The 27,002-nt window shown below is 38.3% G+C and overlaps 1 protein-coding gene across 4 annotated transcripts in view; it reads left to right on the top strand.

Moving 5' to 3' along the window:
• ankrd6b (ankyrin repeat domain 6b) overlaps positions 1-27,002 on the top strand; it is a 99,423-nt gene that overhangs the window by 32,795 nt on the left and 39,626 nt on the right. For all 4 annotated transcript variants that reach the window (XM_040124791.1, XM_040124794.1, XM_040124793.1 and 1 more), the window contains exons 2-6: positions 3,997-4,348; positions 11,996-12,094; positions 16,198-16,296; positions 19,940-20,038; positions 21,393-21,491. In XM_040124791.1, coding sequence (XP_039980725.1) covers positions 4,223-4,348; positions 11,996-12,094; positions 16,198-16,296; positions 19,940-20,038; positions 21,393-21,491 — 522 coding nt within the window. In that variant the 5' untranslated portion in view covers positions 3,997-4,222. The remainder of the gene's footprint in view (positions 1-3,996; positions 4,349-11,995; positions 12,095-16,197; positions 16,297-19,939; positions 20,039-21,392; positions 21,492-27,002) is intronic.

Below are 27,002 nucleotides of genomic sequence, written 5' to 3' on the forward strand. Positions count from 1 at the left end.
ATTATTATTATTATTATCATCATCATCATCATCTCAGGTGCACTAACTTGCAGTTTGATCTCTAAACTGTGAACAGTATATTATAGTTTTGTTGGACTGCAAAAGAAGTTACACCATCACTTTTAACATCATAAACAAAAGCAGGTTGGTTCTCAAGTTTTATTTGAGTTTTATTAGAGCATTGACTGAAAATTACTTAATGGCACAGTCTCTTAGATTTTATTTACCCATTAATGTTTTCAGATACCGTATGTTAGTGTATTTGTTGCTGTGAAAAAGTACCTGATAACTGATGAAGGTCTGAGGACCAAAACATTAGAAACAGGCTAGGTCAAAACCTAGTATATGGCTGGACCGCATATAGTCAATGTACGAAATTCAGGACATAGTTGAAAACTGTTGTGGAACTGCTGTAAACAAGTACTTTCGGAAAGTTGCTAAAGCCTGCTATAAAAGTCGCTAAATGTCACTAGATGACGTAATATGCTAATTAGCATAATCATGACTTCAGCGCACCGTATTTGCATTCTGCCAGGTGTCTGCAGGTTTCAGCCCTTTATCTGTTTGCTTCTCTCCTACTCTCTAAGCTATCATTTACAATATTTTAATACAGCCGAATTCCCAATAAAGCTGTTCTCAGTGACATGTTTTTCTCTTTCTGTTGTCAGACAACGTAAAAAACATGAAATAGTGACTGAAATCCGCCCATTAAGACTACATGTTAACCAGGAGTCATCTCTAAGCTATTGCAAAGCTGCTGCTCTGCACTGCTAACATCCTGATTCTATAACCGCAACGTCATCTGACAAAATCACCATACACACACATTAAACACAACGGCTATGCCTTGATTTTGGCTATATTTATTTGTAAAGTGATCACTCAGAGAAAGTTAGATGCTTATTCACGTCCATGTCAGTGCCATGCAGTCAATTGAATGAGACAAATAGAGAGGTGGGCCTGCAGAAGGAAAGCCCAACTTGCACTCGTGGTGCAATACTTGCGAGTCTCTTCAATGGAAAGTAGCTAAGTATTATTCAGAAAGTTGCTAGATTTGTTGCTTGGTGGTTTTTTGAAAAAAAGTAGTTAAAGTAGCTAAAGGAGCTTTGAAACTTGGTAAATCTAGTGACACGAGCTAAGTTGGCAGCACTGCCTGTAAATGTCCCCCTGATGACTTAGAAACTGTTCAAGCCAATTCACTTTGGCATTTGGCTGACCAATGGTGTAACTTTCATCACTCAGTCAGTCATGGACATTCGTGTTTGTAAGGCTGGCCTCTCTGTTGGGGTCCAGCCAATAAAATGAGTATAAGTAATCAAGAGTGTGTGGAATTTTAGAGTTTATGATCCGACCCACCTGTCTACAAGACGTTCTGGAGTTCACAAACTTAATTGTAAGTGTTACCTGCTGGGCGTTAATAGTTATCATCTAACCATAAATGGAGGAATCTCTGTCTTACTGTCTGTCTGTCCTTTGATTTTCTTGACAGCCGCTCATCCGATCGACTTCAATCTTCATATGTGTATTGTTGAGGACCTAAGGAAGTGCGGTGTTGACTGTGAAGGTTTTTGGATTAGTGGTTCTCAAAAAACATAAAAAGAGAAACATAAACAACAGTCAGTTAGGGCTTGGGCAATGCATACACTTAATCGACGTAATCAATTAGGACAACAGCGCATTGCAAAGATAGCTGCGCCTAGTCAAAGCATGAATTACCTGGAAAGTTAGAAAACCTCCCACATGATCTTCTAAAGTTTGGGACTATTTTAGACCGCTTTGTTTACTTTTCATCCCCAACCAAGCATGATATATTGCAATTAATGACGGGCAGAACAAGTAATTCATGCGCCGAAACTTTTATGGTACTGTGAAGTTACACCAAGCGTCATTTACTGTGTTAATTCGGCTGTTGTATATTTTCTGTTTCCTTTAACCGCCATGTAATGAGTGAGAAATGGCTCAAACTAACATTACATTGTTAGATTTTCCTTGCTGATGCAAAAATACATTTAGCAGTGGTTTTCTTAACTGCATATTACTCCAATGATGAAATAAATTCATTACATACCCATTTTAAGTTTTAAGTCAAGTTCTTCAGTAAAAATACTGATTCTCCAGTTCAGGGATTGGGTTACTATGACACACAATGATTAAATGAATCTTGCCACTTTATTAGGTACACCTAGATAAAACTGTGTTCCTAATATTTTGTCAACCTTAATTCATATAAATGGGATGGACAAAATATTAGCATCAACCTCTCAGTATAACCCAGTACAGTACAGGTCAACAGCACCACAAATTACAGCCTCCAAAATGACCATTAAAATAAATCAAACACCTCTTTCAAACAGATTCAACAAAGACTGAACATTATAATCCTCATGAAGGGAGGCTGCCTTAGTTTTATCTAGGTGTACATAATAGTTTTGCAAGTTGAGTATATGTGATACAACAGTCGTTTTGAATATGTGGTCCAATATTTTCTGATCAGGTATCTGACAAATAGGGTCTATTATTATTATTATTATTATTATTATTATTATTATTATTATTATTATTATTATTATTATTATTATTACTGTTATTATTATTATTGTCATAACACAGCAGTGACTTGGAAATTTGATAACGATTACATGATTGAATAAAACTATTAATGAGATTACAAGCATGTTTTGAGCAGGCACTGCACTAGTCCTTTTTAAAAGGCAAAAACGTAGAACAAAATACTGGCAAAAATAGTCGCAAAACAATGAACAGTGGTTCAGCTCTACTGGGATCTTACACACAACTAGCTGACCCGTGAAGAAAAATGTAATGTGTGTGATCATGATGCAGGTTGTTTCCTCTTTGTAAGTCAAGTATTATCCTGCAATATACTGGCTGTACTTCAGTAGGTCTAATGTTAGCATAGCATATTCATGGTCGGAGTATCTGGAGCTAGATAGACAAGGAGCCTTGTTTCCTTGTCTTGCTGTTGGACCAATAGAAAGGTGCATCCTTGTGGCTAATCAACTACTAATGAAGAAAGTAATGTTTAAAAATATCATAAGAATTTTTAACCATAGTGTGTAGTAAAAGTAGTGTACTGACACATTTGTAATCTGACTGATAGAATCAATGGCCGAAGCTATGAAAATAAAACCCAAATAGTAATAAGCCTTAGTTTTTGTTAACTTTGTTACCACTGGTTTGTTTACAGAGTGCTCCTCTGAGTCAAAGCTCAGTCTACTGTGCTGTTGCACTTTTTGCAAGTCTCTCTAGATGAGAGTTTTATTGCTGGGTGATAATTAAAATTTAGATGGAATAGTCCAACAGAAACTTCATGTCTGCATCAATCCTTTTACTCTGCTTTTCCCTACCATGATGTTTTTACACATTTTTACGGCTTTGGCTTGAGCCCAGGGCCATTTTCTGAAGGTTACAGATAATGTTAACAGTCATTTACAGTGCATTGATGCAAACTGGTTGATAACAGGATCTCTTCGGGAGATTCACAAAATGCCTAATTAGGCAAGAATGCATTCAAATGAGCTTGGAGAGACAATATACTGTATGACGGTTTGAGGTCTTTCAGTTGATGGATTTTAATGATAATGAGAAATAAGATGAGACATTTGAGGTTTGGCACCCTTTTTACTTTTAGTCACTGTCTTCCCTGTGGATAGACCAAAACCACAGAAGTGTGTCTGTGCTGTTTGCGGTGGTTAGGACGGTTTTCTTGCAGTTTTTCATGTTTCATTGTGTATGAAGGGCTTGCGTCACTGTACAGCAGGCACTCAGTGACCGAATTTGACCCCTCTTTGTAGCTCTCATTTCAGTCCAGCTTACATGATCCCATGAGGACTGCATATGGGTTTAGCAACCTGGACAGTAGGGATGTCAGTCCACTTTGCCCATTCCCTTGTTTTCCTGTTTTCCAGCTAGATATTAGGGGCACATCACATGCTGGCTTGTTTTTGCTCCATGTGTTTCCTGTTCCTACCACTGCAGCTGAGAGGATGAAGGGAAGGTATCCAGGCAGTTTGTGGAGTTTGTAGAAACAGAAGAATCAGCAGCACTGGTAGCCTTCCATGCTCCTGTTTGACACCTCTGTCTGCAATGGAACTCACCATGAGTTAGAGGGCATCGGAGGGCATCGGAGACCATCGCCACAGCTGCCTTTCCCCACCATCTGCAGCACTGTGTCTGGAGACAGCAGCATCATTCGCCCTGCTTCATGAGCCAGCAGGATGTGGCTGAGGTCCTTGCACTCTCCGAGCGCCTCCTCATAGCTTCACACAAGGGACAAGCTGACAATGTGGTCCAGCTGATCAACAGGGGTGCAAAAGTAGCAGTCACCAAGGTGAGTATTAATGTGTTGTTGATTACTTTTGTGTTTTGTTTGTAATTTAGCTTGCTTACAAATGGCAGTGTCAACTGTTTGAAGAGTTGGTTTTTCCATCTGAGACTTTGTCCACAAACAGCTTACAGTATTTTGACAACTGTTGACCAGCTTGCCATGAAATTTGATAAGGATATTCACAGTCCACAGAGGATTTCTGATAATGTGGGTGAGTTGCAGTCTCAGGTAATAGCTAAATATTTCTTTGTGAGCTCTTTCTGATATCAGAGAGGATGAATAAACATAAACTGTAGTAAAGTGCTGTATGATTTCCTGTCAGCCATCAGGGTGGTCAACCCGAAATGTTCCAAGTAGCGCTGATGATGCAGGATGATGGTCATCACAACTGTCCTATGACTGAGTTATGTGACATAACATACAGTATGACTTTATGTTAACTCCTCTGGTTATAGTTGTAATGATTCATTGTTAACACGAAATGGAGTAGAACTAAAACAATGGCACTTATTTTTGCCTGGTCTAGATCAACTGTGAAGTTGTGAAGTTATGAAGGTGACCAAACATATCAATGGAAGGAAACAGGGAAATCTGAAGATTGTTGAAAGTTTAACTGTGTTAAAGTTTTCTGTCCAACGGGTTTTTATTTGTCCACAGCTTGTTATCCCTGGTCACTCAGTTCTATAGGAATTGAACTGGGCTCAGATGAATTACAGTATTGGTGACTCGTTGATCATGTTGCTCACAATGAATTCAGGTTCAGAACCAACTGGTTATCTTTCTTGTTAGTGGCCTACATTATAGTGTCTGCTCCTTTAGAGTGTTGTTTTGCTTCCATTGTGGCACTAAGTTGTGTGACTCATGGATGTGATATATTAAAAATAGCAGAGGCAGCTAGTCTTTAGTTTGTGTGTTTTGGTTGGCTGAGTCATCAGTCAGACTTTCCTTTCACTGCAAAGTTATCCCTGTCTCCTAGAAATTCCATGTTTATACAACTAAACAGCAACAGCAAATACTTTTTGTATGTATAATACAAAATATGTATATGTATTTGCAATGGAGCATCATATATGAGGTGTTCCACTGCAAATATTTTAATTGCCAAGTACTTTGTGAAAAATAAACAACTGAACAATATATACACCTCTATCTCTGTGTTTGCTGTCAATCTCACCTGTAACTTCTGCCCCAGCTGGTTCTCCCACAGCAGCATGTTGGCTGCTGTCCTCCTCCTCCTCTCCTACATCTCTCTCTTCACTAGCTACAACTATCCCTTCCTGACCCTCTCTTGCTGCTCAGCTGCCACAGCAGCACTGGTTGAAGTCTGGAAATATTGAAACAAATGAATTGGATAGCTAATCACACTGGCTGGACTGTTTAGCTTTCCCATGTGTTTTTTCTAAGTTTCTAGGTTCTATGTTTTGCAAATACCTCTGGTCCAGACTATCTTTGCTCCTCCTTAGGACAAGCTCTTTTGAGTCTTTGAAAATATCTTTCAATATTCATCTTGATTTAGGGAGCAAACATTCAGAGAGACTATGCTAGCCGTCTTCTCTGCAAGGAAAAGCCAACAACAATCCTTCATCCTGTGCATAATCATGTTTTCACTCAAGGCTGTGCATGGAGAGGAGGGGCTATTCACAAACGGTGCCATTGTCAATGTGTTTGTGAGAGAGAGAGAGAGAGAGAGAGAGGGAGCGAGAGTAGGGCAAGGAGGGGCTGAGTGAATCAATGTGCTTTGCATAGCTCTACAATGAAATAAGATTTTACCCATTTGAAACAAAAAAAAATAGAAAATCAGTATTTGATGGTCAATTTTGATATTGCGGCGTGCCGCCAAAAATAAATCAATTATTGGGAAACACTGTGCCCAGATGTGAACCAGTATTACAGCTGAACTGCTGTTTGGCCAGATGGATCACACTGACACAGCTTTGAGTGTAAGAGCCACACACACAGACGCACACAGTGACAAAACTGTCAGATAGACAGACAGTCAGGCAACAGAGTCCCCTGAGGCCTTGCTTTATTCTTTCATCCCAGGTCTCACATTTCCAGTAAATACAGCAAAGTTAAAAGTTTTTTTTACCAAGATATGATGTAACCCTTCCTCTGAACTCTTTTCACAGATTGGTAGTCTATCTGATACTCTGTACTGTCTCCATAGCACAGAGTCTCTAAAAATGTAAAATACTGAAAGTTGGCATTGATATGGCTGGTCAGATTCATAATATTAGTAACTTATTCTTTGGTTAAATAACCATTCAACCATTAGATTAACCATTCAAACCATAGTATGGCTAATAGACTTTTTAAAGCAAAGTTCTTATTGAGCTGCTTGTGTTTTGACATTGAACTTAAGGTTTTTATGTGAAAAGAAAAAAAAGAATGTATTTATTATTATTTTTTTAAATATTTGAGCATTGTTGAACATGGAAGTGCTGGAAACCTAGATGTCCCTGTCAAAAAGTCAAGATCCTCACCATTTCATGGTCCATGTGCTATGGAGCAGGGACATGTAAATAAAGTAACAGTATTTTTCTTGTATTGCAGAGTAGAGCTAGTCAGCCTTATTATTACAGTACAGTGTTATTTCGTTCCTTGCTTTGATTCTTATTATAGATAAACATACTTGAACAAGCAACACAGATTTTATGTCTATACTCTTTTGTTAGCACTTTTAGTGTTTTCAAACAGTATATTCCACATTTATGAGAGAAAAGGCTGGAGTTGTTAAAGTCTAAACTTCCTGCTTGATGAGCTTTGCATTTTCTGTTCTGGTACTGCATACCAATTTTCCATGGGAACATGAACACATGGCGTCATATTGTAACAGCTATAACAATATTACATGTGCTCCTGCTCATGATTATGTTTCAACCAGCTGCATTTAGGTATTTGCGACGGGATCAATTCCAGGCTTACAATCTGGAGAGTTCAGAGGCCAACTGTTTCAACCACTCAATGAGAAGGTTGATTTTCGTCTGAATTTTTATTTGGAACTAGTAAAACAATGAAACACATTTTGAACAATTCAGAAGAACACTTCAGCAATTATTTTCAACTGCATATATATATTATGTGTCTAGCTTCATTCTCAACCTTGGAAATGGTAGTGTGACATTAAAAAAATCTAAACTCAAAGTCCATTTACTAGCTTTTTCTGGTGTTTTGAACCACATCACATGGTCTTCATCAGCAGATAGATAGTCCAGTTCAGAAAAAGCTAGTTAGTGGACCTTGACTTAAAACTTTTTATCAAACCTACATGTACTCTGTTTACAACATGCGGAGCCGGGGATCGAACCACTGACCCTCCGGTTAGTGGAAGACCCAGAGGTAGAACAACAAAATTATCAAGAGAATGAGAAAGATGTCAATTAAGTACAGTCTGTAAACACCCACGCAGACTGTAGAGCAGGTCTAATCAGGTCAAATGAAAATAACTCAAACAAAATTAATTTGGGTAATTTCCACAGCACAAACCAACAGAGCATTAACAAGTGAACCCAACATACCGGCAGCCACTGAAAAAAACAACTCATAGTCACAAACAGACCTCCAGTCATTCTGGAGACAACAGAAGCTCCCTGCTAGCTTGAGGCCTGCTGTTTACCTGAGCTGGGTTTGTGGCTTCCCTTTAAGCAAAACGCAGTGTAACACAATCTGAGGACCATATGAATGCAATTGCCAAGCCACTCCCAATAAAGCAAAACCCTCCAAACATTGAGATAATACTTGGGGTGTGATGCAGTTTGTGTTTTTGTGTGGGAAACACACTTGATCTGTAATTAAACTGTATTTACTCAGAATAACTACAGATTAAAAGAGATTGCCTGGATTTTCTGTTTGAAGTTGAATGTTGACCTGAAATCCTGATCTTATCCATGCAGTTATTATGTTGGATGTAATGTTCAGAATATAAAGATTTGTTGAGAGCTGGAGAGGAATTTCCTGCTGTTGATGTTCTTTATGTCATCTCACCCTCCATGGCATAATACAGAGCACTGCTGGATTCCAACTGCTACGTTTTCCATTATCAGTGTGTCAGTTACTAAAATATATTTCCTTACTTCACACAGTGTCTATCCAGGAAAATAGTTTTTATTGGCCCAGGCAGGGTTTCCAGCAGGAAATTGTGGTGGTAAGCCACTCAGGTAATCTTGTAATAAATTTAGCTTGTAGATAACAGTATGCCCTGAGCATTAGCCACACTTAATAAATACGGTATATGGTATTTGCTGTGTGAAGAAGTGCCTCTAATGTTTTTCCGTGACGTGGTTTGTATTCATTATTTATTAAGTTAAGTTATTTACTAAGTATTAAGTTTATAAGTTAAGTTAGCAAAGGTGTTTTTTGTTTCAAGTGAGGAGGCCCATCTGCACTAGAAAATCTGCTAGAGCTGCTAAAGCTGCTCAGAGTAAGATCTATAAAATATTTTTTGCTGAGTTTGAAAAAGAAGCAGTGAATATGAAAACATGACAAATTAAGCTGATTCCAAATGTACATATACTATTTTAGGTCGACCCCTCTGTTGTGTGTTTTCAGAAAACCAGAAATGCCAAAGTCTATTTGATTTACAGACAATCTCTATATAGAATAGTGTTTGCTATCACTTAAATTTTAATTTCTCCTTCTTTAACTCATTTAAAATTTTTCTATACATGATTAATTGAAAAAAATTTATCACTGATATTGTCAGCATTTTGAAAGGATATATAATGTTAGATACAATGAATAGTGGTCTTTCAGAGGGTATTAATCATGAAATGCATGAGGTTGTGATGACTGATTTGATGGAGCTATGGTCCATGACCTTTGAAAGCTCCTATTGTCTGATCCAGTGCTTTAAGGAGTGCATTTTGGCTAGAGAGAATTAGGGTCGCAACTAACAGATATTTTTATTATTGAATGATCTGTAGATTATTTTCTTGTTTCCTCAGTTAATCACATTGACTATAAAATGTCTGAAAATAGTGAAAAATACCCATCATAATTTCCCAGTTCCCCGGTTGACATTTTCAGAATGTCTCGAACAACAATCCAAAATCGACACATAATCAGTTTACAATGATGTAAAAGAGAGAAAAAAGCAAATCCTGAAATTGGAGAAGCTAAAACCAGGGAATTTTTGGCATTTAAGAAGATTTTTTTTTGCCTACCTACTTCCATACATGTTGTTCACCTACATGTGTGAAAGTCGTACTGCGAGGGCTATTTCATTGAAATTTTGGAGGAAGTGTTATCGAGCCATTTTGCCACACCCATGCACAAGACCCATAAACCATATGTTTTCACCACGTCTGACACGTGCCAGGTTTCGTGACTTTTCGAGCACCTTTAGCCCCTCAAAAATGCAATTAATTTTTGTGTAGAAAAGGAATGATAATTTATGCTGCAGGCAGTGTTGATTGGACTTGCACCATCGTGGATGTTAGGGGTGTTGGCTTGGAATTTCGTACATCTAGGTGAAACATACCATGAGGGCTACTTCATTGAAATTTCATAGGGCGTCGCTATCGAGCCATTTTGCCACATCTAATCCTGAAACCTTTATCAGATATCAATTTTCACTACTTCTGTGTGCCCGATTTTGTGAGTTTTCAAGCAACCATAGTCTCTCAAATACAAATTCACAACAATGAAATTCGCCATGCCGCCAGGGCAACGCCGTGTGATGAAAACTCACAGTTTGCAAATTAAGCAACTAGGTAGTTGAGTAGTCAACTTACAACAGCTTTATTGTTCCACAGCTAGCATGCAAATTGCTACAACAATGCTTTTTGACGAAAACTCAAAAGCTTCTCTATTTAGCATCAGGATCTTTAGATCTTTCGGACCAAATTTGAGGTGGATGTGGTCAAGCCGCTAGGGGGAGTACGTCAAAGTATAAAAAATATAATTTCCTGTTGCCATGAGGTGGCACTATGACTATAACTGAATATTGACATGTAGATGTCTTAAAGCCAGAACTCTTATCAAACATGTTAAGTTTGGGGCAGATTGGACAATGTATATTTGAGTCACAACAACTTCCTGTTTCATGGTGAAACATCAAAATTCCCATGACGCCACACATTCTGTTCGACAAAAACTCAAAAGACTCGTAATTTATTGCGGACTAGTAATAATTTCTACAAAAACAATAGGTTCCTTGAACCATTGGTGCCAGGGACAGTTCCAGCTCTGGCACCCTTGGTGCTCAAGCCCTCATAAAAATCTTTACAAAAACAATGGGCCCCTTACACTTCCGATGCTCGGGGCCTAATAATAATAATAATATTAATAATATCTACAAGCACAATTGGTCCCTTGCACCTTAGTTACTCACCCCCTAATAATACTCTCTACAAAAACAATAGGTTCCTTGTACCTTTAATGCTTGGGACCTAAAAATAATAAAAGGTCCCTTGCACCCTTGGTGCTTGGCTCTAATAATAATAATTACAAACACATTTGGTCCCTTGCACCTTAGTTACTCATGCCCTAATAATAATAATAATAATATCTACAAAAACAGTAGGTTCCTTGCACCTTCAGTGCCAGGGATTGTACCGTACTGGCCTTGGCACCCTTGGTGCTCAGGCCCTTGTGATTAATCAATTGATTAATCTCATGGGCCTGATTAATTTTCTGTTGATTAACTAATCAGTTTATCAACTGTTTCAGCTCTAGACATAATTGTAGTCCTTATTTTACAACACTTAGAAGTCACTCTAGTCTGCACTTAAAAATCACACTTAAGACTTTGATTAATTTTTTTTGGTAAGTATTCTTCTAAGTCAGATTTTACGGCTAATTTTAAGACTCTTTGAAGATGTCTTTGATGTTTTTATACCACAGTCCCTGGTTTTGAAATATCTGTCTTAAAGATTTCTCCCTGCACCCCAATACAGTGGAGAGTAATGGGCTAATTTTTGTGGTGCTTATAGCTCATTGGAAATTTAAAAACTATGTTGCTATTAAATTTTGAAATGAGTTTTTCTTTATCCAATTACTCTGCATAATCCACAGACCATGCTGTCTATGACTATTTCTTGGGCAGAAATTTTGCTGTTTTTAAAAAAAATTTCCACGCTTTGAGTACCACCAATAAAATTCCACTAATTTCCATTGTATTGGGATGGAAGCTAAAATCTTAGATGTGAAAATAAAACTATATAACGCCATCTGCAATTGCTAGTTACAACAAGAGGTAAGTAAAAAAATTAGTTTTTGTAATTTGGGCAAACAGATCCTTTAAAGCAACCCTAAGTTAAGTAACCTTTTTGCTTCAGTGCCTTCCCACAGATCCTTATATTGGCAGGATGCAGAGTTTATTCATTACCCAGCTAACATGAACAGTTATGCAGATTTTGGACTATTCTTTTAAACCTTCAGTTAAGGATTAGTTTGTTTTCAGTTGACTCATTACTACTGCGATGTAGCGTACTCTGTCTTCAGTCGTGCCACCAGCTATGTCCAAAGTTACTTATACTGCAGCAATATCTGACTCACTGGACTATGACTTGGTTTGTGTAGAAAGATGCATTGGTTTCTTTTACTCAAGTTTGTCTGCTTTTCTGGGGAGTTTGTGTGCTTATTCTATGTGACTTGCACTGTGATGTTTTGTTCAGTGGGTTGAGTTGTTTGTGTGTTTTGTGTCCACAGTATGGCAGAAGCCCGCTGCACTTGGCTGCCTATAAAGGCCACATTGAGATTGTGCGTATCCTGCTCAAAGCTGGCTGTGACCTGGACATCCAAGATGACGTGAGTAGATTCATCTGTTGGTCTGCTGGGTCGGGCATTTTACACTTTTCATTCACTTCCAACTTGCAGTACAGTCCTGACTGATGGTTAGCAGCAGCTGCTTCTCTTTTTGCTTTCAGCTCTGTTAAGTTGGAATAATAATTTTGTTTAGACTTTAATTTCTTCATTTTAACACAAACAAAACTGTAGTTTAATGACCTGCAGTTGCCTTGAGTGGGACTCTGTGGACTACCCACTTGTAGGCTTCCCCTCAGGATGCAAGTCCGCCTTCCCCACAGATAGTAATAACCCAGGTCTCTGCTGCTGCCAAATTCACTCTGTGGTCATTGAGCTCCGCAACATGTAGCAGTACATGCTCCAGGACTGGAGGGAGTAGGAGGTGCTGACTGGGGCAGGAGGAGGAGCAAGAGGGGAGAAGACAGTGGAGGAGGGCTGGGAAAGAGCCTGGAGGATCAGGGAGAGTGAAAGAGGTTAGCAAAACCTGCTCCTACTGAGCAAGCAGAAATCTTTTCCCCCATCCTTCCTTCCCTGAACATCCGCCACTCATCCAACACTGCTGCTACGCTTGGCTCAGTTCTTATCTAGCTTGGAATGACTCTCCTCTCCTCCTGTCCCTCCTGTTGATCCTCTTTTTCCCATGGAAATCATTGCTCTATGCTCTTCCAACAATCACATGTCAAACCAAGCTTGCTAAGTCTGATTCAACACTAACCTGCTCTGTGTGCAGGAATTCCATATATGGCTGAGTATAAATGTGAACTGAACCTTTTTTCTGGGACTGTACACTCACTGTTTTCATGTGGTTATACAGACCACAGTGGACTCCCAACAGCAAATAGAGCTACAGTATTTGAGATTAACTGGTACATTGGGATCACATTAACATCATTATTGGTTAAGTCACTAATAACTCTACTGAGATTTGGAATACATGCTTTGCTAATTAAAACTTACAAAACAGCTTACAAAACTGTCAGCATGTCAAGGGATAGTTTGTTTTGGGGGAATTTAGTGCTATTTAGAATATATATTAAACGGTAAGGTTATCTTAATTTAGTCCACTTACTGATGTCTATAGGATGAACTAGTTGCTCAGGGGTAGGAAAACACACCTTCTGTAGCACTGAGGGTTTAATATTTCATACTATCTACCTTGTTGACAATGTTCTGTGATCTTATCAGCTGGACCTACTGTTTCCATAATTATACTATAGGGTGAATGATATTTTTTAGAGTAAAATTAAGAGATTTAATTTCTAAATGTTTAAAGTTGCATTTCTTTTGCACTGTTGGTCCCCCAAAACATTTGGCAGTTAAGCTTGGCCAGTTTAACTGTTTGTACCTTTAAACTGCATGTAGACATATAAAGGAAGGAGTTTGTTCTACAATATGTTAGAAAAAAAACAAACCTAAAATCACCATAACCAAATAGTATTTAAATGAATTGTTCAACATTTTGGAAAATACATTTATTCTATTTATAGTCAGGATGTGATTATCTTAGCTTAGCATAAAGACTGGAAGCACAGGGAAGCAGCCTGGCTCTGTCCAAAGTTGAAAAATATACCTACCAATACCTGTAAAGCTCCCTTATTAACATGTTATATCTCTTTTTTGAATCTGTACACAAAAATTTTAGGGGGAGTAACATGCTATTTGCTGACTATTTCTTGAAACAACAGCACAGGTTGCCAATTTTGGCCGGTGTGCACAGGTTTTTGTTTTGATCACTGGAGGCACAAACTGTTCTTCATCAGGAAATAGTTGCAACACATAACTCCTCCTAAAACCATGAATTTTTATTTTTACATTTCTGTTTGTGCAGGATTTAAAATGTGGTAATTCTTGAGCTTTAGAGATGTCGGTAGGTGTAATTTTAAACTTTGGACAGAGCCAGACTAATTTTTTGGGCCTCCGTGCAGGCAAAAGCCATGGCCGGAGGCATTATGTTTTTGGGTTGTCCATCGGTCCATTCTTCCCATTCTCATGAACGAGAATTTCTCTGTAATGCCTTTAGATAACTTCTTCAAATTTGGCACAAATGTTCACTTGGACTCAGGAATGAGCTGAGTAGATTTTGATGGTAAAAGCTCAAGAATAGTGTGACCTCACATCTGTCCCATTCTTGTGAATGCAATATATCAGGAGGGAATGCCTGGAGGGAATTTCATTACGTCTGGCACAAACGTCCAGTTGGACTCAAGGATGAGCTTATTAGATGAAGGTCACTGTGACCTCACAGAACAAGTTTTTGGCCATAACTCAAGAATTCATCTGCTAATTATGACAAACTACACTTACTACCTTTTTAATTAAATTACTTCAAAGTCACTACATTCATTATTTGAGTCTGGGCAGACATGGATGTAAACTGCAACTTAACTGAGGCATACAACTGTGAGGCGGCAATTCTAGTACCTTCTGCTTTCAGTCTTTATGCTAGATGTGAAATTGATATTAGCTTTCTCATCCCACTGTCAGAAAAAGGGAGTAAGCGTATTTGCCAAAATGTTTAACGATTTGTTAAGTGTAGATCGAGACTTTCTGAGTATGTAAATAAGGGCATGCAGACCAGCTATCCCTCAGTGGAAAAGTTGAACGGTGTATTTCTTTTGAGCAGTATTGTTTCCATCAAAATGCAGTCATTAAGCTAAGCTAGGCTAATTTCATGGATCGTATCTTTAAACTGTTCAGTGACATCCAAAAGACGTCCATCCATATGTTTGTTCCAATCAAAGCAAGCTGAAATAAAACCAAAATCCCTAATAACCATACTATTTCTTTTCAGTAGCATTTTCCAACACCTAATATGCAATTTTTTTTTTTTTTTTATTAAAGGCAATCAGTTCAGGAAATAATACAGTTTTGAGTAAGATTTATGAATTTTGTGGCATGAAAACATCTAGCAAGAGCACTGTGAAGTAACAGTGTAACAAGAAGAGGTCAAAACCTAGTACAGTTAGGTGCATAAGTATTTGGACAGTGACACAGTTTTTGTAATTTTGCCTCTGTACACCACCACAATGGATTTGAAACAAAGCCATCAAGATGTGATTGAAGTACAGACTTCTGACAGAAGTGTAGAATCAGCTTTAATTCAAAGGGTTTAACAAAGATATCACATTAACTGTTTAGGAATCACAGCCATTTTCATACAGACACCCTCATTTTACCCTCTTTCAACAGCCAGGATTTATGACACAAGACCATATCCAAACCTAGTATATGGCTGGACCGCTCTCTGTTTGATTCTTTCCTACTCTCTGTACTCACATACACGGTATTTTAATATAGCATATACATGTTTTTCTGTTTCTGTTGTCAGACAATGGGATACGTATGACATAGTGACTGAATCACAGCCCATCAGGACTGCATGTTAACCAGCTGTTGCTTCCAAGCCATTTCAAAGCTGCTGCTTAGCACTGCTAAAATCCTGATTTTACAACCACAACTTACACATAAGTTAAACACATGGGCTGTGCTGCGAACATAAGAAGCTCATTCACATCTATGTCAGTGCTGTGCGGTCAATTGAATGAGACCAGAGTGTGCCTGCGGAGGGAAAGCCCGACTTTGCGCTCGCTGAGCAATACTGGCTCAGTATTACATACATCTACAGAAAATAGCGAAGATTTATCCAAAAAAGTCACTAGATTTGTGGCTTGGTGCTTTTATGAAAAAAAAAAAGTTGTTAAAGGGGTCTGAAAACTTGGTAAATCGAACAACAAAGGTACTAAGTTGGTAAAAGTAAACACCCCCCTCATGATTTATTAGAAAGTGTTTGTACCATTTCATTTTGCAAGAGCAATGACCAATGAGGAAATCAACAGTCAACTGGCTGACCACTCAGGCTGACCACTCAGTAACGCGGTATTCGGCTGACCAATGGTTTAACTTCATGACTCAGTCAGTCGGTGAGTTAGTGACATTTGCATTTTTAGGACTGGCCCCGCTGTTGTGGTCCAGCCAATAAAAATATATTTGAGCTCCAAGACTTCTGCGTGATGGAATGTTTTTTCTGTGGAATGTTTTCCTGGCCTGTTGCCAACTGTTGTCATGTATTGTTACACAGTGTTCTGTGTTTCTGTTTCTGTTGACAGGGGGAGCAGACGGCGTTACACCGAGCTGCCGTGGTGGGAAATAGTGACGTTATAAGTGCTCTCATCCAGGAAGGGTGTGCACTGGACAGACAGGACAAGGTGCAAGTCAAAAGACAAACGCGCACACACATACAAACACACACAGAGGCTAATGGTACCACTGTTACAGTCAGTCAGAGGAACAGGGGCAATTTCAAAGCCATCATAAATCATCTGATGATCACAGGGAAATTTGTCTGTAATCTGCTTAACGTCATTCCCCCATGAAAAGTAGAGTGTAGTCCATTTAGAGTCAGTGAAAATAGAGATGGCTTGTTCACATAGGTCTAGCTAATACCATGGACACTCATATTTTACCTTGTTTTTTGATCATTTGATGTCAGAAACACCATACTCAAACTGGGTAGGGCTTGCCTTTGCTCTCATAACAGCCTCAGTTCTTCGTGGCATGGGTTCCACAAGATGTTGGAAACATTTATTTGAGAATCTTGTCCATGTTAACATGACTGCGTTACAAAATCTTGCAGATTTATCAGCTGCACATTCATGTTGCAAATCTCCATTTTTACCACATCCCACAGGTCTAATATTGGATTCAGATCTGGCAGCTGGGGGGCCATTGAAATACACTGAACTCAGTGTGATGTTCATGAAACCAGTTTGAGATTACTTTTGCTTTGTGACATGGTGCATTATCATGCTGGAAGTCGCAATTAGAAGATGGGTAAATTGTAGCCATAAAGGGATGCACTTGGTCAGCAACAATACTCAGGTAGGCTACGGCATTCAAACCATGATTGATTGGTATTAAGGGGCCAAAGTGTAAGAGGAAAAAAAACACTCCCCACATTATTGCACCACCCCCACCAGCCCAGACTGTTCACGTTAGACAGGTCGGGTCCATGGATTGATGCTGTTTTTGCCAAATTCTGACCCTACCGTCTGCATCCCTCAGCAGAATTCCAGATTCATCAGACCAGGCTACATTTTTCCAGTCTTCAGCTGTCCAGTTTTGTTGAGCCTATGCCCACTACAGCCTCAGTTTTCTATTCTTGGCTGATAGAAGTGGAACCTGACATGGTCTTTTGCTTTTGTAGCCCATCCGCACCAAGGTTCAACATGTTGTGCATTCTGAGATGTTTTTCTGCTCACTACAGTTGTAAAGATTGGTTATCTGTGTTACAGTAGCCTTTCTGTCAGCTCCCTACAACCTGGCCATTCTCTTCTGATCTCATTTATGAAAAAGGCATTTCCCTCCGTAGAACTGCTGCTCGCTGGATGTTTCTTGTTTTTCACACCATTCTGACTAAACTCTAGAGTGTTGTGCAGGAAAATCCTAGGAGATCAGCAGTTTAAGAAATGCTCAAACCAGCCCATCTGGTACCAACAATCATGCTACAGTCAAAATCACTGAGATGCAATTTTTCCCCCATTCTAATGTTTGATGTGAACCTTAACTGAAGCTCCTGACCTGTATCTGCATGATTTAATGGATTGCACTGCTGCCACATGGCTAATAATTGCATGAATAAGCAGGTATATGGGTGTTCCTAATAAAGTGCATGGTGAGTATATATTTTAATAGATACTTAAGGGGCAGTTCAGATGTAGCGTCTTTTGCACGCAAAAATTCATTATTGTCAATGGAGACGCTTGTCAAGCACACTCACAACTGAAAGTGATGCTGTGGTTGTACACATTTGTTGCAACAGTAGTGCAACCTCCCAAACGTCTTGGATAAAAAGGAACAGAGCAGCAGGGCTGGCATTTTCCATGTGTTTTTAGACGCAACATTGTCAGTAATACCATGAAAGATTTAATAAAGCCCTTTTCCCCATAACTTATTTACTTTTGACCACTTAATAATGATTGCTTCTTCTCTACATATCGCATCCCAGTACCAGTTACGACTGGGAATACACAGAATCATAGAATTTAATACATTCAAAATCCAATTTGGAGAATGAATGAAGGGATAACAGACTATTTGTTGTCATGAGGTTTCTACAGCTCTAGGCTGGTGGCCAAAGACAGCCAGAAACTCCATATAACACATTACAAAGTGACCCAAGTTTTTGTTTAATTAAATAGTGTGAAATTTAAAGATGGGTTTGAGTATTCATTGAGAATTAATGAAAATTAAGTCTATATTTTGGATCTTTGATAGTCACAAAGTACATGTGAAACATTGAAACTTACTGTCACATTTTGTAAAACCATAGCATATATCAAAATATTTGGTAGTACGTCATATTTTAAAAACAAGTGTAAATGAAGGCACTACACTGTGGCCAGTTTTGCTCAACTGCAAAGAAAATCAGGCCTTTATATCTAAATTCCAGTTTTCCAAGTATATTTCATCATATCTACTTCAATTTTAACTTGCTGTTGATGATCAGTGGGCATAATATCTTCCTTTCTGGTATTTTTTAAATGTGTAAAATCTGCAAGTAGTTCACAAGAGGAAACCGGTGCACTTCAGCCCAATGCTTTCCCTAAAAAACAGTGTCTACATTCTCCGGAGCCAAGACAGGAATCGAGGTGACACTCCATAGTAATAAAAAGAGAATCACCTAAAATGATAATCTTTTAGGTAAATGTATTTAAAACAATAGCCTGACAAATAATTTCAGCATAAATGCTTCCTCAGAAGCATGTGTGACAGCAGTGAACTCTCTCTTTATAAAGGACACATCATGTGATCACCATCAACAGAAAACAGTTACACCTGCATACATGAGAGGAGGGACTCAATCGTCACCCCAACACAAAAAACAACACACACACTTCCAAAAGCAGTAAGGCCTAGTTAGGAGCTAACAGTTTTAAAAAAAAATGTAACACTTTTGAAATGAATGCACAAGACAATGATTCATATAGGCCATGTGGGGCCATTGCACTTAAATTATCTATCCTGAACATGTCTCTTTACAGAAGTCATGGCAGGTCTCCAGCACCTATCAGTGACACCTGTTATAGACCAACAAACCAGAGAGAGGAGGGTGGATCATGATTTGCTTCCATTTATTGTTTGGCCATAGCATAAGCTGTGTTTTTGGTTCTGATTGCAGTTTTGTGTTCAGAAATGTTTTCTTTTTTTTTTTTCTTTTTTGTTTGGCCAACGTCGATTTTTGAACAAGGGTAGTACAACATATAAACAACTTTGAGGAATCACAGTTGATCAACAGTCTATGGTAAAAATTTCTGACCAGTAAAAGGATGCTTGAAAAGTACAAGGATACAAGGACCTTTTATTGTTATCTCACTACAGTTTCATTTATACTTTTTACAGTACAATGCTACATATGACGACATGAAATTGTCTTCCAGGGCCTGGGTGAGAAAAGTAGCTTTAAACTTAAGAAGAGTCCAAAAATTTAAGAGTTAAAAATTTAAATTAGTATATACAAATAATATCAATACATGAAAAGAATAGCAAAATATATACAGTCTTTTGTGTTATGGGACTGGTAAACCTTGCCACACCTAAAATTGCATTTTAGTGACAGCCAATTGTGTCTGAGAAATTAAGTAGCAGAGTAGAGGGCACAACATGACTCTGTTGTACATATGCAGTCTTATCATTGTGCCAGTAAAATTTGTCATGGGCTCCCTAAAATCTTTAGTTATGAAGGAAGAGAATCTTTACAATTGCAAGAATCTCTAAGATTTATGTTGACATAAAGTCCAGTGCATCTGTCTAGCTGTTGTTAATGTGGCTTTTTGTCTTTTGTTCTGTCAGGATGGCAACACTGCTCTTCATGAAGTGTCCTGGCATGGCTTCAGCCAATCTGTCAAACTGCTTGTGAAAACTGGAGCCAACATTCATGCAAAAAATAAGGTGAAATTTGGACCAGACCATTGATTAAAAATGTCTGCTGGAAGCTCTATTCCGATAATCCTTCCTTCAGATGTCATTCAGTGCTTCCTATGCAAGAGACATTCATCACAAAATGAAGCAATTGTACCACAGAGCAAAAAGCTATCCAGATTGAGAAATTTAAAGTAACACACTACTACTTTTGAAAGTAGAAATAACACATTCTTCCTCTTACAAATGAAAAAATTCATAAACAAGAAAAAAAAAAAAAATCTGTATTACGTAAGTACATTCAGGGATTTTGGTGCTACATCCTTACCTAGTCTGCTGTGATCAGTAGCTTATGGTGGCTAATGTTAGGAAACTTTAGTCCAGATAGATATTGTTGTGTAAATGACATTACTGAGACATTTCACTGACTTTAAGACACTTTTTGTGCTACTGTTACACTATAGTATGTTTTGGCGAGTCACACATAAACATTTCAGTGGTTTTATTACAAAAGCAAAACAAGAAGTAAACAGTGTACCTCACCAGGTGACATGTTTCTTGTTTCCTGCTTGTGATCTCATTTCACTCATTCTTAATCATTTTACCCAATGATGATGTCTTTGAAGTGACTCAAAAGGAATTTTGTCGAATTAAAAGAAATTGTGTCATTATCCTGCAGTTGCCACTTGTGGCCACAGTGGCCAGTGTCCAACAGAAATGTTATACTTAAATAAGCATAAAGGTTCATTCATGACCTTGGAAGTTGTTTGTCTTCAAGGTTTTGAAGAGTTCTGGAACTTTCAACCCCATCCCAGATGCAAATTCTGTTACCATCATCATTTCAACACCATTCCTTCCCGAGCAAACACCATCCATTAATGAAGACCTTGAGATGGAGTTGAAAGCTCTGGGAAAATATATTAGTATCTTCATTTGTGAAAATTTTTATGAACACACTGATTTACATTTTTAACAAGTGACAATTATTGTATATAAATTCTAGTTACAGACTATACCTGACTTGTCAGGATATACTTTTTTTCAGTGTGTTTAATAGTTGTTTATTTCACTACAAAATGATGTCATGGCACAGACTGTTAGAGATAAAAACTTTGAGCTCTATTCAAGTTTTCTATTAAGGATTAACTGTTTATATACATCCCTATATCTGGCTCACACTTTAAATACCTCTGTAGACACACATGGGGAGAGTTACAGTAATAGCATGATTGTTAGATGCAGAGTGTTGCCATAGCATCAATACACAGTAAACCTGATTGACATGATGAAACCACTTGAGTAATATGTGTGATAGCAAAAAACCTTGGTGAAAACCAATAAATTCTGACACTTTGACTCTTGCTCTTTCCCCCTCCTTTTCCAGGCAGGGAACACAGCTCTACACCTTGCATGTCAGAATGGTCATGCTCAGAGTTCCAAGGTTCTGCTCCTCGGAGGCTCAAGGCCTGACAGCAAGAACCATGTAAATTCTTTCTCATCTCGTTCTTAAACATATCACTTTTAAACATCACTTTAACATTTTCAGATAACTGGTGCTTTTCAGTGAAATTAAGTTAATCAAAGGAGGTCAAGATTCAGACAAGTGGTAGCTTTTGTTCTACTGGTTTACTTGGTACTAGTGTTTTTAAAATGAAGACCACAATTCCCATAAGCTCCATTGTTTTCATTCTCGTGTGTGTGTTCAAAAGATGACGTGGGAAGTTCATGCTTTTTTTACCCTTTCACCCCAGTTATACCTAGGTGGGTCTCTTGTCCAGTCTACAGTGAATTAAAATACAGTAAACTAGACATTAGGCATTGATTAGATGATGGTACTGAAACTGTGTAACATACAATGGGGTGCAAAAGTCTGAGACCACTTTCCCATTCATTGGAAAGGAAGGCTCAGACTAGCCATAATATTGGACCAGTCTGTCTCCTGTGAATCTTTTGTTACTAGAATATTATTGAACAGTGGCAATATACTCAAGTCTCTGTGTCACACATCATTATTGAACTCTTTTTGGCATAAGAGAGGTAAAAAAAAGAGAATAAATAAAAGTAAAGAGATAAATAAATTAATATTTTAAATCCATTCCTAAGCAGAAGGAGAAAAAAGACACTTAAAACAGATAGTAATGAAGAAGAAAGGCAAAAAAGTGGGGCTTCTTGGTAACTGTACATTGAATAACAGTCACAATTACATGAAAAAAATGCTTTTAAACATATGACCAGCGTATAGGACCTACAATTAAGCCCAAAACATACACTGTATATACAGTTAGGTACATAAGTACCATAGTAATTACATCCACTTTTATACATAGTCCCTCCATTTTAAGAGGCTCAAAAGTAATTGGACAGACCAACATAATTGTAAATATGAGGATTATTTTTGATACTTTTATAAAAATACATTGCAGTTAATGACTGCCTGAAGTCTGGAACCCATGGACATCAGCAGATAGTATATCCCTGTACACGTCAGAATTCATCTTGCTACTTCTATCAGCAGTCACGTCATCCATAAACACCAGTGACCCAGTGGCAGCCATACACGCCCATGCCATAACACTACTTCCACTATATTTGACAGATTATGTGGTATGCTTTGGATCACCAGCCGTTCCTTTCCTTCTCCATACTATTTTGTTCCCATCATCCTGGTACAGCTTAATCCTAGTTTCATCTGTCCAAAGAATCTTGTTCCAGAACTGGGCAGGCTTTTTTAGAGGGATTCTGGCAAAGTCTAATCTGGCCCTTCTGTTCTTGAGTATTACCAGTGGTTTGGACCTTGGAGTAAACTCGGACACGGTGGAGAAAGATTTCAAAAACAAAACTGTCCTTGTGGTCCAAGGTGGTCCCAGGGAAATCTTAGCAGTGTCCACTGTCAGAGGTTGTCTGAGCCCAGACAAACATACAGCCATATACCTGTTAAAGCACGATTGGTCAATGGTCTTGTGTTCTCAGTTGCCTTGTATGGTGAAGCTCTGGGTCCTTAATTACATCAGGGTGCTTGGACGCTGTTATGCTTGCCTGCAAGTCTGGTCCAAGCAACAATGGTGTTGAAACACAGATTTTTATTAGGGGTCCAAGGACCCACAGGCATGTCAATTGTAGGGGCGGTGCTATAATAAATAAAAAAGAATTTTATCGAATAACTAACTGTACATCACACAATCAAATGCTTTATATCATAAATGTTCTACCTATATTTAGCTGTATCTCCTGGTATAGGCCACACCGATTTCTGCCTATAAATTTTTTTTAGAAATTAACAAAACATGCAACAACAGTTTTTTCATACTAATCGAACAGTATACTATACAGTGGATTTGTGACTGAGGGTGACAAAATTGGTGTCAAAAGATTCACTGTAACCTCCTTTTCAATAATTATCTTTCACAGGTCCAATTTCGTACATTGTTTGATGGCCACTTGACTTCCTTCTTTGATTTCACAGTGTCCGTTTTAAAAAACAATACGTATCACCAAAAAAGGCTGCAAATTGGATGAGATTTTACAAGCACTTCAAGCACAAGTTGCTGATATACTGTGCAAAAAATCGAGGCTGGCAGCCATCCCTGTTTCGAACACCATGTATTTACACTTCAGAACAGCTCTCTGCTTCATCATCGCGTCTCGTCTACTGCTCATGGAAGAGGAGTGCTGAGGTGAAAGTGAGTGAAATTTTAAGTGGCATCTGCTTAAAGATCAACAAATTAGTTTCTATTTTGAGAGTTTAGCTGCTTGCTGTCATGACACTTTGGTTTGGTGTGTTTTTCAGCATTAGCTCTAATACCCCCCTGTAAATCTTTACCATTACTTAGCTAGCTAATATCTTTGATAACTTGACAGATAATGTTACTACGGTGAATTCAAGATCATAACACCGTTAAACACTGTTTGTCTAATGCAGTTAACCTAATCCTGAAAGAAGGCCGGCAGATGTATTTTTGGGAACTGTTACCATATTGACTAGGATATAAGTTAGTATTTATTTCTGGCAATTATGTTTGAAAAAAAATGGGGGTTGTGGAATCTGATGATGATTTTTGCAGAGTTAGTCAGCCCTCACAGTGTTTCGATTGCCCAGTTTAACCTGCAGGAGTTTGTGAAAGCTAGTATCATGTCTTTTGCTGAATCTGAGAAAATAATTTAATGACAAGTGAAAATTAGTTCATAACGTGTCTGACATTTTTACTGCAGAAATAAAGCAGTCGGTAAATCTAAATCTGTTAAATAGCCAATAATTACAACTGTCACAGATGATAAATTCAAAAAGACACTTTGAAAAAATGCTAACTATTTGGTTTTACGTATTACCATATTAATGTTTCAGTTATATGAGAGAAAAGGCTTCCAATGATGAGGACTGTCTTGTCCTTGGAGTAATGATATCTCAAGGAAACCTTCCCAATAGGACGAGTCTAAAAGTGTCTCCTCAAAAAGTCTTATTACAAATGTGCTGGTAATTAGCATTGCTATTAAACAAGCTGTCTCAGGATACTGGCCTCACATGTATCAGATGAAATGTAACAGTAGCAGTGCCGGGATGAAATATTTGAAATGTAGAAATGTCTTATTCTTTTAGGGGTTATGTGCCTTGGTGAATGTGCATTATGAGGAGGCAAGGGGGGTTATGAAGAGGATGAGAACGAATGAGATTAAATCAGGATACCCAAAGTAGCTGAGTAGTGTGTATGATGAAAACCTCTAGTGAGGAAGTAGATATGTAAATAAAGTACATAAAAAACATCTCATCCATGTAAAATACCATCAGCATCAGTATAACAGTCTTTACCTCATAGTTCATCTGTATTAATTGATGCAGTATGACAGTGCAGCACTTTGAATTTGTTTTGTTGTTTATCTTCCAGGTTTACCTTGCCCTGTTGACTAAGATGATCTGCAAGATGGGGCTGCAGAAAGGAATAGAAATGAAACAGATGAAGACAGTAATGATACTTAAATGTGCTACATTCACACACACTACACAACACAGAAGCGCACTCACACTCTGGAACAGTTCCAATACTGACACTTGCAGTCCTGAGCACTAATGTCAGTATATTTGATTACACAATGTGCCACCAGCTGATAGGGAAGTGTCACCTGTTTGAAATATGCCAACACTACATTTAACCCACACTTGATACACACTTCTAATACTGCTCTGAAGTGATATTCAGAGCCTAGTGTATCCCATGATTCACAGCAGTCTATGTCTAGTGTAGTTGTTGGAGGTAATGTGTGTCTAAGCTGGTTTTAGGATTGATAATAAATAACAGATATAAAGAAGTTGAAGTATGTGAACTGCTTGATTCAGCATGAATATTATTACTCTTGTACAAACACACCTATGGCAGAACCTCCACAAATTTCATAATACAGCAAACATTCAAAAGAATATGTTTTGTCTCTTTTATTTACAATATGCCTACATGCTTAATTCCTATACATTTAAAAATGAAACCAACAAAATCTCTCTGTCTCTCTTTTTTTTCAAGGACAATGCACTACTACTACAATGCCTCAAGATTTTCTGCTAAGAAACTGAAGCAGTGATGCAGCTGTTCCCCGTTGTACACTGCAAGCCATCCAGAAACTCAACACATAAACATCTGCATGAAACCTAAAGAAGTGATACCAAAGGTTTTCCATGGCTTCTAGGATGCACTAAAACATGAGGAACCCTCTTTGCCTCAGCATAACTGCCTCTCCATTACGTAAATAAGTCTCTCGTAAAAGTGCTACAAAAACATTTTCCTTTTTCAAAGCTAACAGTTCCTTTTTTGTCTTAATTGTTGAGTGACTTCCCTTAATATTCCATGTACACAGTATGATACCAACCATAGTATTTTATTGTAGTCATGAAATCTCCCAGAAGATGCACATTGTTGTTGGTAGTGTGCCTAAGAAGCTGAGCAACTGAGAACACGAGAACTCTGCTACAAATAATTCAATTCAATTTAATTCAGTTTTATTTATATAAAACAAATCACAAGAGTGCCCTGAGTTCTGACAGAGAGAGAGAGAGAGATGGGGGGGGGCTAGCACAGTACAGGCACCACATAGAGATGTATAATAGTAATGAAACTAATAATAAAACTAGTAATTAAATAATAGGGCTAATAACAATACTAATAAGACTAAATATAACAATAATAATGATAATCATAATAATTGAAGCAGTGGTTGTTGAGCAGGATCATGGGGGCAGTAGGTGGTTTGCAGTCATAGATCCATGCTCTGCAGCACCAGGGGCAGAAATGCCTTCGGAAAGCAACAGAAGGAGAGAGGAGAGGGACAAGAAAGCACAAAACTACGGGAGAGAGAAGAAGCCAAGTTAGTAACGAGCACTGATGGGATATGAATATGTACAGATGGAGATGGAGAGGAGGAGAGAGTAGCTCGGTGCATCAGGGGAAGTCCCCCGGCCGTCTATGCATATAGCAGCAGAACTAGGGAATAGTTCAAGCCAAGGCTGAGCCAGCCCTAACTATAAGCTTTATTGGAAAGGAAGGTTTTAACCATACTCTTAAACATAGAGAGGGCGTCTGCATCCCAGACCCAAACTGGAAGATGGTTCCACAGGAGAGGAGCCTGATAACTGAAGGCTCTTGCCCCCCATTCTACTTTTGGAGACCCTAGGAACTACAAGTAAGCCTGAATTCTGGGAGTGCAGTGTTCAACTGAGGTAATAGGGTGCTATGAGTTCTTTAAGATATGATGGTGCCTGACCATTAAGGGCTTTGTAGGTGAGGAGGAGGATTTTAAATTCTATTTTGGATTTTACTGGGAGCGAATGCAGAGAAGCTAAAACAGGATCTCTTTTCCTAGTTTCTGTCAGTACACATGCTGCAGCATTCTGGATCAATTGGAGAGTATTTAGAGACTTGCTGGGACAGCCTGATAATAAGGAATTACAATAATCCAGCCTAGAAGTACAAAAGCATAGACTAGTTTTTCTACATCTTTTTGAGACAGGATC

Source organism: Xiphias gladius, chromosome 4 (genome assembly GCF_016859285.1).
Source record: "Xiphias gladius isolate SHS-SW01 ecotype Sanya breed wild chromosome 4, ASM1685928v1, whole genome shotgun sequence".
In the NCBI taxonomy this organism is placed as follows: Eukaryota; Metazoa; Chordata; class Actinopteri; order Istiophoriformes; family Xiphiidae; genus Xiphias; species Xiphias gladius.